The 11,865-nt window shown below is 44.4% G+C and overlaps 1 protein-coding gene across 1 annotated transcript in view; it reads left to right on the top strand.

The window, feature by feature from the left end:
• INPP5K (inositol polyphosphate-5-phosphatase K) overlaps positions 1-4,922 on the top strand; it is a 12,195-nt gene extending 7,273 nt beyond the window's left edge. The window contains exons 7-11 of the mRNA XM_010155480.1: positions 1,913-2,105; positions 2,357-2,494; positions 2,990-3,073; positions 3,730-3,834; positions 4,827-4,922. Coding sequence (XP_010153782.1) covers positions 1,913-2,105; positions 2,357-2,494; positions 2,990-3,073; positions 3,730-3,834; positions 4,827-4,922 — 616 coding nt within the window. The remainder of the gene's footprint in view (positions 1-1,912; positions 2,106-2,356; positions 2,495-2,989; positions 3,074-3,729; positions 3,835-4,826) is intronic.
• Positions 4,923-11,865: the final 6,943 nt, after the last annotated feature.

The raw sequence follows: 11,865 nt of genomic DNA, 5'->3' as shown, positions 1-11,865 counted from the left end.
TTGGAACTGGATGATCTTCAAGGTCCCTTCCCACCCAAACCATTCCACGATTCTATGATAATAACTTTCCAAGGCTTTTATCTGACACTAAAGTTTGTTGTTAAGAATGAGTCTTCTGTTTCCACAGAGGATAAGTTCCTGTCCAAACAGGGGTTTTGTACTGATCTTTTTCTTTACTTCCAGAGAGCAGAAGTCCCTGTTTTGGTTTAAGTAAGAAGAGACCTTTCTGGATTTCATAGATTTGTAAATATTTCAGAATCAAAACAATGCTCCTTCCCGAGCTTTTGATTTGATTTTTGTGAAATATTTGAAAATCAGATGACAGCTGATTTTCTTCAGGGATTGTCTGAACCTGTCTGAAAGCTGTAGCATTGTCTGCTCTGCTGTTGCACTCATTATTGACAGTTTATTCATTTGGATCCAAAGACATTTTGCTCCCTAACTGAGTGTGAATAGATACAATGGGACCAGCAGTAAATCCAGTTACAATGATCCCAGCCTGGACGCTCTGAGAACGATGTGTCGCCTGACAGGCTGTCCTGGCTCGTTTAACGGCCAGAGAGCATGCTCACGCGTAGCGTGTGCATTCTGCTGCTGTTAGAGCTGGTAGAGGTATTTTGGTTGCACGGGGGGTGATCGGCAGACCTCAGCCTGCTCCCTTGAGGATTGTGCTTTATACGAAGCGCACAGTGCTTTGGTATCTTCGAATCGTTTTCAGCGTGGACTTGAGGTTTTGTTTCCCTTCGAATATGCTGTTTCCTGTAAAATAGCGTGTTAAGGGGAGCTGTTCTTTTGGTGTTTTCTTGCACAGCAGAGCAGACATATAGCAGCTCACAGAGATTTCTGTCGGTTTATGTAATTACTGGGTTAAGTGGGGTATGGCCCCTTAGTCATTTAAAACCTTTCCACCTTATTAAGGGTGGGTCAGATTGTATACGGGAAGGGGTAAACCAAAAGTGTATTGGGTATTGACCTAAATGCCATTTCCAGTTCACGGCGATTTAGATATTCAGAGTTAGTAAACTGACAGTTTTCCTTATGCATCCTGCTCATTAACGTTTAGAATTCAATCCATTCTAATCCCCCTTCCGTAGGATATGATCTTTTCTCCATTTCCATTTGAAGTGATGCATCCATACAGAGAGCTGCTGTCAAGGCTCCCTCCCACTGCAGAGAGAACCACGGAAGGCTCGCGCCTGCTGTCGTTATCGAGAGGGTATAAAAGGCAGCTCTGGGTTGTGGTTGCAGTTGGATGTATAGCGCAGGGGCGGGCTGCAGGCACAACTCTGCTGGTCATGGGGTGTGTAAAGCCCTTTGTTACGAGACAGCGAGAGCTTGCAAACCTGGCATGCAGGCTAGCACAGGTTAGCGGAACTTTAAATAAAGCCTTGCTGTCTCACCTGTGATCAGTATAAGCTGCCTAAGTCTGTCCATTTTTTGTTAAAAGAAACTTGTTCTCCAGTGATTTGAGTCATTTCAAACATCATTCAGACTCTTCCTGTGTCATCCTTAACTTTACGCCCCCTTCTCACAGTAACTGTACGTGTGAAGCTTGGGGCAGTTGCTGTGTTATCTCAACGTTCTTGCACGTTTTTGTGGAGTGTTTTAGGAGAAAGCATCATTTCCCGTATGAAGCCAACTAACCCATTTAAATCCCCTTCTCCCCTTCATTTTACTCCTCTCTCGGAAACCTGTGAAGCTTACCTCTGGTAAACGGAGGTGAGTTCAAATCAAGGAAACCTTGGTTGTAAAGCATATTGAACAGAGCTGTAAAATGAAGCCTGAATGCGATTGCCTTCTTTTATTAATATGTACCTGCCAGTCTTCCAACCTTCAGTAGATCTTGCACGATATTCTTAGCTTTTGGCAACTGTTTTTCTTCTGATTTCACCTTTCTCTTACACTTCTGCAGTGAGAAGAAAAGAAAGCCAGCGTGGACTGACAGAATTCTTTGGAGAGTGAAGAATCTCTGCCAGCGCGCATCAAAAGGAAGCGAACTCTCTGAAGAGGAACAGACCATTTCTGTTACTTTGAATAAATACATCAGTCACATGAGCTATGGCATCAGCGATCACAAACCTGTTACAGGAACTTTTGGGCTTGAGGTGCTGTCCCAGTTATGTTGTTAAGAACACGTTTGCTTTCCTAAGCCTTGCCTTACAGAAGCATGTTTTCTAAGCTTTGTAAGTCACAATCTCTGTGTTCCATTCTGATTATAGTGAAGGCAGTGAACTGCTTTCAGGTTATTTCCATCAGTTCAGAGTTCCCACAGCAGGTGTGGCAGGGATTAACCTGAAAAGAATAACTGAAAGAACAACAGACTTTGACTTACTGTAAATTCTGTTCTTTTATCTAGTTGAAACCTCTTTCATCAGATCCTTTGGTCACACTGCGTCCTGAGGGTGAGTGGAGCGCGGAACATGATGTTCTCATCAGCTATTCTGCAGTGCCTGAATTCCCAAGCAGTGCTTGGGATTGGATTGGACTCTTCAAGGTAATGGTACTGCATCACGGCTCTTCGCTCCTAATGAAGTTGGTGAATGTGCCTGGAGGAGGCAATTGATAGTCCTGTCATGGACATTGTGATTCTTGCTAGTGCAAAACTCTGAAACAGTCATGTGTCCTTGATTGCCCTTAGTTTCTGTATGCTGATGGTTTAATTGTATGGCGTGCAAGCTCTTTCGCACCCTTTAAATTCTCTGCTGAGATAATGTAGTAATTTATTTAAGAAAATGGTGCAGAAGCTGTGAAAAGGAATTGACCTCCCCTAATGTAGTTCAGAATGTTTGTACAGGAAAGAAAGAACAAAAATAAAAGAAGGTTACTGGAAGGGTGAGAGAACAGAGCGGTCACACTCACTCAGAAACTGAAGACTTGTCTGTGCCTCTACAGTGTTTTGATCGCAGAAGTGCAGTAGTAAAGATGGTGCTCACAACTTTGGGTTTTTTGCTTCCTTCAGGAGGCTGATGGTTTGCATCTTCCTTTGCAGGTGGCGTTCAGGCATGTGAATGACTATGTTACTTACGCTTGGGTAGAAGATGATGAAATTTCTTCTACCAAAGACAGTAAACAAGTAAGCCCACTCTGCTTTCCAGTGTAGCTTCCCATGGAGTAGCATTCAAGGTCTGTTTGTTCCATATCCCCTTCTTCTTACACGTTCTGTATCCTCTTTCCCAGTTGAAGCTAATTGGGAGTGATATTATCGATTAAAACCCCTCTTCCTGATTTGTATTAACTTGCAGGTAGTCTCGCACACCTTCTCAGGTGTGACCATATTGCTTAAAGAGCTGCTGAAAAGGCGATTTATGCCTGTAGTAACTTTTCATTGTATTAAAAACTACTGTCATTTTATATTTTGGACTGTTTCTGCCACTGAAATAAGTATTTTTTTTTCATCTGATTGTCAGTGTATCCTGAAGATTTATTGTGTGCTTTTTCATTACATTCATTGTAAGTACCTAATGTTCCTTACACGATTAGTCCCAGATGGATAACACAGCTCCAGATTAGGGTGTCTTAGACTTTCCTTCATAGTGGCTGTTGTGTGCCATGGTCCCTCCTCAAAGCTGCTGCCTGTTACCAGCTGTCTGGCAGAGATCACCTCAAATGATTTATAATGAACACACAAAACTTAGAGTACAGATGATGTCCTGAGTGGCAGACACTGCTTTTTGTAAGCTGCTTTCTCTCTGGAAATCGCCCATTGCCTATTCTTCTTCTTGCTGACAGGTGTACATGAGCGCTGCGGAAATCCCTGACGTGGGAGGAGAGTTTGTGCTTTGTTATTACAGCAATAACTTGCAGTCAGTAGTTGGTATCAGCCAGCCTTTCCAGGTAATGCACGTGGAAGCTTTGATTAACCTTGATGGGATGGTTCTTTCTTTTGCTTTCCTAAGCATCAGAACAGAGCTGAACAGAGCTGGGGGAGGTGGCAGCAGAAAGGACACGTGCTCACCAACATCCTGCTCAAGCATTTGCTGATGTGCTGAAATATGCGGAGTGGATCTTACAACAACGTGTTGCAAAAATAAAATAGGACAGGTTTCTCTCTCAGCTTTCACTTTTGGAACTTCAGGATCTGTCAGTTAAGTCCCTGTTCTCTGCAAAGATGAGAGCTCAGCTCAACTTAAACGCTGCCAAGTTTTTGACAGAATGCAGGTGAGCTCTTTGCTCCGTTCTGTGGTGGATTTGCACAGAAGTGCCTCCTGTATATTTAGTCACTTGGGTTCTTTGTTTAACTTCTGAAAGGATGACTTGGCCTGCACAGACTAGACAAAGTGACCAAGCATTGCTGCTGCTACACGAGCACGTTTTCCCCAAGTTGTTTATGTGCCGTTGTCCACGCTATTGTGGCCGTGCTAACAGGTTGTAGAACGGCTGAAGTACGTTGTTGTTGGATGAAGGGGTGTTTGAAGGCTGGGACGCTCCATTACCCTAGGGGATACAGTACTGGAAGTGGCTGGGTTGGCTGGTACATCTCAGCGACCCTGTTCATATTTTTTTCTGTGTTGGTGAGAAACAGTGCAGAGTCCAGTGTTTCAGTTGTCTCTGAGCTTAGCACCTACCACAGGCTCTGCAGGACAGTTGTCAGTTTGTGGATACAGCACACCATAGGCCTTTCTCCATGACAACATGTGGATATCATGGGTGGGTTTTTACTATTTTACTAGATTTCTTCATCATGCCTAATTGCTGCATAGACGCATCGCTTCTCAGGTCGTAGCGAGTACGTAAGACATCTCTGTACAACGGTGTAGTGATGCTATAGAGCAACGTGGTGTTTCTGAACCTGCTAATTTGTTTTTTAATTACTGTCTTTCTTCTAGATTCAGCCTAACAGAACATCAACAGAAAAGGATCTGTCACAGGAGAACAGCTGGATGCAGAGTCCTGACAATCTGGAGTCGCGTAATGAGTTCTGAAGGCAGAAAGGGCGTTTAGTGGTGCTGATTCAGGAGTCAGATGATTCTTTATGTCTTAGTGATTATAAGCTTTTACTCTTAGAAGATGGAGTAAGACAGTGCAAGTAAGACAGGTAGGATTGTTGAGAAACTTTGTAAGCTCATACAAGATAATTTATTATGGAAGCATATTCTTGTTGTTAGGGGAGAGGTTCTCTGGCGCTGGATGAGAATCGTAAGCGTAGCACCTACAGAATGCGGTGTGCAGTGCGGGGAGAGGCGTTTCTGATGCAGTGACGTAACCTGAGTACACTGCGACCTGCGGTGGATTGTTAGGCTGGCTCCCCTTTTGTAGAGGATGTTTTATTTACAACACAATATTTACTATTCTGTAACCACTTAATCACTGATTTCCAAATTTTTAATCTAAATGAAGTTATTTTAAAAAGTATTTATTAGATGCAGCTGGTTAGCTTGGTTTAAAATTTAATTTGACTTTCAAATGTCAGCTAGTTACCTTTGGGGAAGCACATGTGGCAACGAGTCACACAAAACCAGAAATCTTTGGAGTGTGTAAATCCTCTGGTAGTAGATCCCTTTCTCCATGCCTTACTGGTAATTGTTTGTAGGATTTTCCATTTCACACTTTTCCAGGTTTAGAGACATTTATCAAAACACACTTTTCCTGATTTTTTTTTAATTCTTTTATAAGACAATTTAGCAATTTACCTATTGCATTTCTCCCTCTGATAAAATAAACCCATTTTTATACTAGTCCCTGGCTCAGTTAAACAAGATCCCACAGTCTGTGAAAGAAATAGCTGAAATCGAGCAGTGCTTTAGCACAGGCGAGCACACCTTAGTTCATGAAGCACTTGTTGGCAAAGAGCTACTGATTATGGCACTAACCCCACCTGTTTTCTGCTCTCACACTGAATTTAGAAAGCCAAAGCCATATTTAACTACTTTCTGGTACCAATCTGCCACATAACTGCTACACTTCCTACAGCGATGATGGGAATTATAAAGGGGGAATTTCAGTGGAACAAGTTCTTAGGCCCTAAGCTGGGCTGCCAAAACTGTAAATCTCTTGGTTCCTAGCAGTGGGTCTGCAGAGTTTCTGGTTTCCTCGAGGTGCTTAGACCTTACTGTATCCTGTGCCCTTGAGCGTGGAGGTGGAGTAAGGAACATCATGGACCTTTAAAACCCTGAAAGGTAGTTAGCCTCAGAAACGGTTCTGTCCGTTGATGAGGAGATGGAGATGTTTGGAGAGGACCGGAGGAGGCACCAACATGACACACAGTCTCAAACTGCAGTACTGGGAAAGAGCACCCCTGTGGGACACTCACAGCTTCGAGCTACCGACTGTGTAAGTCAGGTTAGTTACTGATCACTCTCTTGCTGGGCACGGATGGAAGAGAGAAAATCTGGTTCAAGCGGAAGAGCAAAGCAGAGGATGTTGGTGTGTTTCTGCTGGAATATTGCTTCAGAACCGCGTGGATTCCTTTTTGCTCATGTTTTTCCAAAGCCTTAGTTTTTTGAGGATTCTTTTCAGCCGGGAAGCTAACACCTCGATAGGATATTTTGTTGGGCAGTTACTTGCTTATGTCGTTCAGTGTGTAAAATCTCCCGGGGCGTGGGCACCTTTGTATGCTGTGAGATGACAGCATAGGTTAACCGGTGCGATAGCCGCGGTGTGGGGGGTTTGAGAACACCCGGCCTCTCTGAACCTTATTTAGTGCTATCTCTGTGTTTAGTTGGTGTCGGGAACTGTGGCCAGTTGTAAGGAGTGATGGCTGGTTCAGAGGATACTGCGTTCGGTGCATGGATTGAAACTGCCTTGGGGTTTACCATTTGTACATTCCTGTTACGCTTCGGAACAATATCAGAAACAGTTTTCACTGTACCAGTCCTACGAGAATTTGTTTTGCACTAAATCTTTCAGATCTTGACTTTTGATGGCGATTAGGGCATCAGACAAATCCCTGCTGGATTGCAAAGAGCTTGCAGCTCTTGAGTTGTGCTCTCTTTCTGATTTTGCTTGTGGAACTGTGTTGCTGTACTCCATGCGAGGGGATTGGGTGGAGAGCTCAAAGAACAGTGGTCTTTGAATTCCAGACGGCAGCTGGCGATTTGTTGTGGACCAAGATCCAGCTTCTTCTAATCGGGGTGCTGTTCATGAGCAGCTCAGAGGGGGAGCCATACTGCTGCTTTACACGGCCAAGAAGCTCAAGACTCTTTAACGCTGTAGAGAGCTGGTAACCCTCGCCAGCTACTGGAGGTAGAAGCTGCCTTTTGTAAACTGATCCTTTGAACCACAGGACTTGGCTGCAGATGCCCGCAGCAGCTGTGGTTGAATCTGCTTGTGTGTCAGGAGGATGCTGCACAGGACTGTATACTTCTTTCTTAAGTATTATGCACACAGTAGCACTTTTGTTTACTACTGTTACCCACGGTAGCTTTTCAAACTGTTCCGTGACTTGTAATGATGCGATTTCTGATGCAGTTTATCTTTCTTAAAACACCTTGAATTGGATGTTATAATCACTGGAAATGTTTTTATACTGGTGTGTTTTCTTTTCATGTACCACTAAAATAAATCCTGGCAGTGAAGTGTTCTACGTGGCTTCTGTTAATTCGAGAACGAACACATCGGTTCGGGCGGGGAGGATTTGTTCCTGCCTGGTAACCTCTCTCCCAGAAACTTGGGTCGTGTTTAATGCGCAGGTACCGCAGTATTTCAGAATGGAAATAGGTCAGTAATGGCCTGTGCAAAAGAAGCACACGGACAAATCCTATTTTCCTTTTGGACAAAGGAGACTACTTCTTTCTTTCCTGTTGAAATTAATCCAGTGTTAAATGGACTTCTGTCACAGATTTTCTGTCCCCCTTCCCCCATTGAGGAGGTTTTGCTACTTTTCTTACAAAAATGCTCAAGTCAATTAAATTGCTTTCCTCATTTTTCTGAACAGGCTCTTCTAATTTCACTTTCTCACAGTCAGTTTTTCATAGTGTGATTTGTCTTTTTTTGTCTTTATGCAAGATTTGCTACAATTATACTTTGGACTTCAGATTTTGTTTGTTTTGATACAAATTTGCTATCAAATCATTTCCATCCAAGGGTGACTGTAGGTAATTCCCTGCTGTTAGAGAATTATTCTTAAAATAGGAAATATGTTGACCAGGGAGTGTTGTCCAGTGTAGTCTTATTTAGCTTCCATGTATTTCTGATCCCTAGCTCAGCTCAGGATGTGCACAGTATCACTGCACACAGATAGTACAGCTCTCTGTAAACAGGAAATATTTCTAAGATGTCTTGCGTGTTTGTTAGACCCTAAAAATACGTCCCGATAAAGACTATTGTTTCTACTACCACTGCTTCCTTCTCTGCTCTTGGACCAAGTGACACTTAGATGAACTTGTCTTCATTAATATTCTCAGTGGGAAGGCTGGTTGAGCAAAGCTTGAATTAGGTTTTCCTTGAGAGAGGAAACCATGCCTTTTTCGAGAACTCTGCGTAACTAACGGGAACGTTTCCAATGGCACTCGCTGTCCTTGGATGTCGGGATTCGCTGTGTGAAAGGGACTGAAATGAAGCATGTTCTTTTGCAATAACGAGATTTAGAGATCACAAAGTTCTGGGTACTCCTCACTGCCTGCACACTGGTGTTCTTTAACTGCAACACGCATTGCGCAGATAATGTCCTAGTTTCCGTATACCTGGCTTTTTCTTTATACCAATCTGGAATGAGAATGGAGAAAAAGATTGTTGCATAAAGATGGAAGAGTTTGAGGCCAGTTGTCTCTGTGCACACCTTGCTTTCTTTTAGCTTCAGCTCTCCAGGCACAAGCTCAGACCTCGGAGCTGCGTCGTACGCAGGGGTGCAGTGTAAGCTATTCCTTGTTCAGCCAAGGCAATGGCACTGGCCACCCGATGAAGCCACGCAGTAACTCTGGAGAACGATCTGCTCTGGACCTCTACTGAACGTGTCTGTTCAGTGGCTTCGACTCGAGAAGTCTGCTATCTGTGTACATCCCACCTCCCTGCATTACGGCAGAGCTGTCGCCTTCCCCTTACGAGGTCTCGGCAGTTCAAAGTAAGAACATCTTGTGTGTGATCTAGAAAGTACACGAGAACCCGTGTGGGAGCTCTTGAAGCACGAGCTGGAAGGGTCATTGGAGGCAAGCAGTAAAGTCAGGGGAAGTAGGAGATCTGGGAGCGCAGCCTGGTGAGGGGAAATGCAGAGGTGCGGGAAAAATTCAGAACACAAGAACTGACTAGCAGCACAGAAAGAAGAAAAATACAGCAGCAAACATCTTGCCTTGGTAGCCGTACCTCGTGTGACACTGCCGGTTACCAGCCAACAGCCCGAGCAGGGGCTGTTAGAGCACATTCATCGGACGTGAGCGTTGCTGTAGCTGTGGTTTTGAAGTGCACCGCTCGGTCTCGGCGGAGACCACACTGTGCTCCTCTCTTCCCTCGTCCCTTGTGTTCTCTTTTACATATGCAGACATATTCCTCAGCCTCTTTCTACTCTATCCTTTTTTTCCTCTCCTACTCACTCACACGTAGCCCATGTTCAGAAGGTTTTTGCACATAATTCCGGTATCTGCATCTCAGGCTCCAGTTAACCAGCCCCCGCGTTCAGGACTGTGGCTGTTTGCCGTTGCTCCGGGTAGGAAGGGTAGGTGAGGAAGGTTACTGCTCCACATTACTGCGGCTTTGTCTGGGGAAGTGGCAGTGATGAGATTTTTTCAGATGTGATAAAATCTCTTTTTCAGTAGAACCCTTTATTGGGAAGTAAGTGGTCGAGGAAACAAGTGTTGGACTGGAACAACCTTGTATTAACAGCTAAGGGAAGTGTAAGAGTAATTCCAGATAGGGAGCACGGGACAATGACAGGCCTTTTCGGCTGCTGAACAGAAGAGTGTTCTCTGTACCTGCTCTTGAATGGGCAGGCGCTTGTGCAGCTTAACATCTAAGTAGCTTGTGGGGGTTTTTGACAAGCAGGATCATCTGGAATTGGTTTGTAGCAGAGCTGAAAACTCAGATTTGGCTATTCCAAGAAGATTGAAGGAATTGTCCCCTAACAGCAAGTCTTAAAATACCTGAGATTAAGGCTGATCCTTTTCTGTCCCCACCACAGGCAGGATATCTGCATCTGTTGGGGGGTATGTGGGGGTCACAGATCTAGTTCTGCATTAATGGACAACATGGCGGTAGTAAAGCCCTGTAATTGCACTTAAACCAGTGTTCACCAGATTATTTTTCTCCTATCCATAGTAAGAATTTTTGTGGAAGTTAATTTCCTTTGCCATGATTAATTAAGCTACTCAAGGATTCAATTAATAATGATTTCGTTCTGCAGCAATTTGAAGAACTTCCTGTAGTTACCATGGGAGCAATCCGTATTTTCTATTGCTCCGGCTCTAATCCAAGTGTGGAAGCAAAAATGAAGAATCTTTTCTACACGAAGTCTCCTGGTAGGTTTATAAAGCCCACCGTAAGATTGTGTCGTGCTAATGCCTACGGAACAGCGTCCGCAGCCGCTTGGCTTTTCCAAGTCCGCTGGGACTGAATTGGAACATCAACAAAGTTCATGGCAATAAACACAAACATAAATTCAGGCTTCTTGGAACCGTCTTGACACATTGTAACTAGTGGAAACTAGTCTTGAACTTAATTGTTGTTTGAGCTGACACCTACACTTGGTATAAATACAGAGCTTTGTCTCTTCCTCTCACGACAGGGCTCTGACCCAAAGATCGCAGTTAGCCAAGGTCTTCTCCCAGCCGGCTCGGGGAGTTCTGCTGCTGTGCTTCGGGCTCATCGGACAAGGAGAGAGATTTCCTAACTTACCTTGGAAAGATGGAGCTGCAGATCGAACGTATTCCTACGGGGGAGATCATCCGCGTGGTTAGTCGCAATGGAGAACACAAGACTGTAAGCCTGGGGTTTTTTTTTCCTCTTTTCCCTTGTTTTCCGTTAGTTACGCAATAGCCAACTCTGTTGTTCTGAACGGAGAAACGCTAGTGCCAAAGGATGAGGCTTCTGCAAGACTGGTTGGCCAGCGAGGTGACCGTGTTGTGTGCAGTTGTCTGTGCTGCGGACGGGCTGGGTAGCAGTGCATGTGAAGGGACTGGGAGCTTGGAAAATTAAAGTGTTTCTTGTAGAAATACTTCAGCATAGCAGAGTTGCCCTGACTCGGAGCTGGTGTGTCGACCCGTAGTCATTCTGTCAGCATTCTGGGAGCACTTTCACACTACAGAGGATGATAAAAGAGTTTTGAAGAGATTATTTTGCTCCTCTTCAATATGGATTGTCCATGTTGTCACTGGATTCACACCCTGACTGTTACGGGAAGGTTGATGCATCAGTCAGTCAGTGGTAGAGGAACGTGTTAATGGACTGTTACTGGTGTCTTGCGTATTCTGTTGTGCCTTTTACTGACTGGGTTTGGGGTCTGCATGTAAGCAAATGGAAAATCCATGAGCTGATGATTGCTGGTTCAACAAGGTAGACATAAACATGGGAGACATGGTACTTTCCTAAGAATTTCAGGTTTTGGTCCTTGGAACAAATGGCCATTCTGTGTGTTTGCAATGACTTCTCACTGGATGTATGTACTTTTTAAAGGAGTCTAAAGAGCAGGAACGGTGTAAAAACTCTTTAAAATGTTAATGTACCTAGGTGCAGCTGTGAATTTAGCTACTCACAGGCTGTTGAGTAGAGCTGCAGTCCGGGTAGCAGGTTGCTGGGGGCAGAGCCATCTTGTCCTGCAGCACCCATCTGTGCCCAGTGCTCCCATCTGTGCCCGGTGCTCCCGTTTCCTTGCGCTGTCTTTCTAGTAGGTAACCTGAAACTCGGTGTGAAGATCAGCCAGACATTTACTGCGTGGGTTTCGCAGTTGTTCAGCAGTCGGTTTACTGCAGAAACACCCGAGAGCTCTGCCTCGGTGGAAGA

This window comes from Eurypyga helias, unplaced genomic scaffold (assembly GCF_000690775.1).
Source record: "Eurypyga helias isolate BGI_N326 unplaced genomic scaffold, ASM69077v1 scaffold44780, whole genome shotgun sequence".
Classification (NCBI taxonomy): domain Eukaryota; kingdom Metazoa; phylum Chordata; class Aves; order Eurypygiformes; family Eurypygidae; genus Eurypyga; species Eurypyga helias.
Note: the sequence above shows the minus strand (reverse complement) of the source record. Positions and strands in the feature narration are given on the sequence as shown.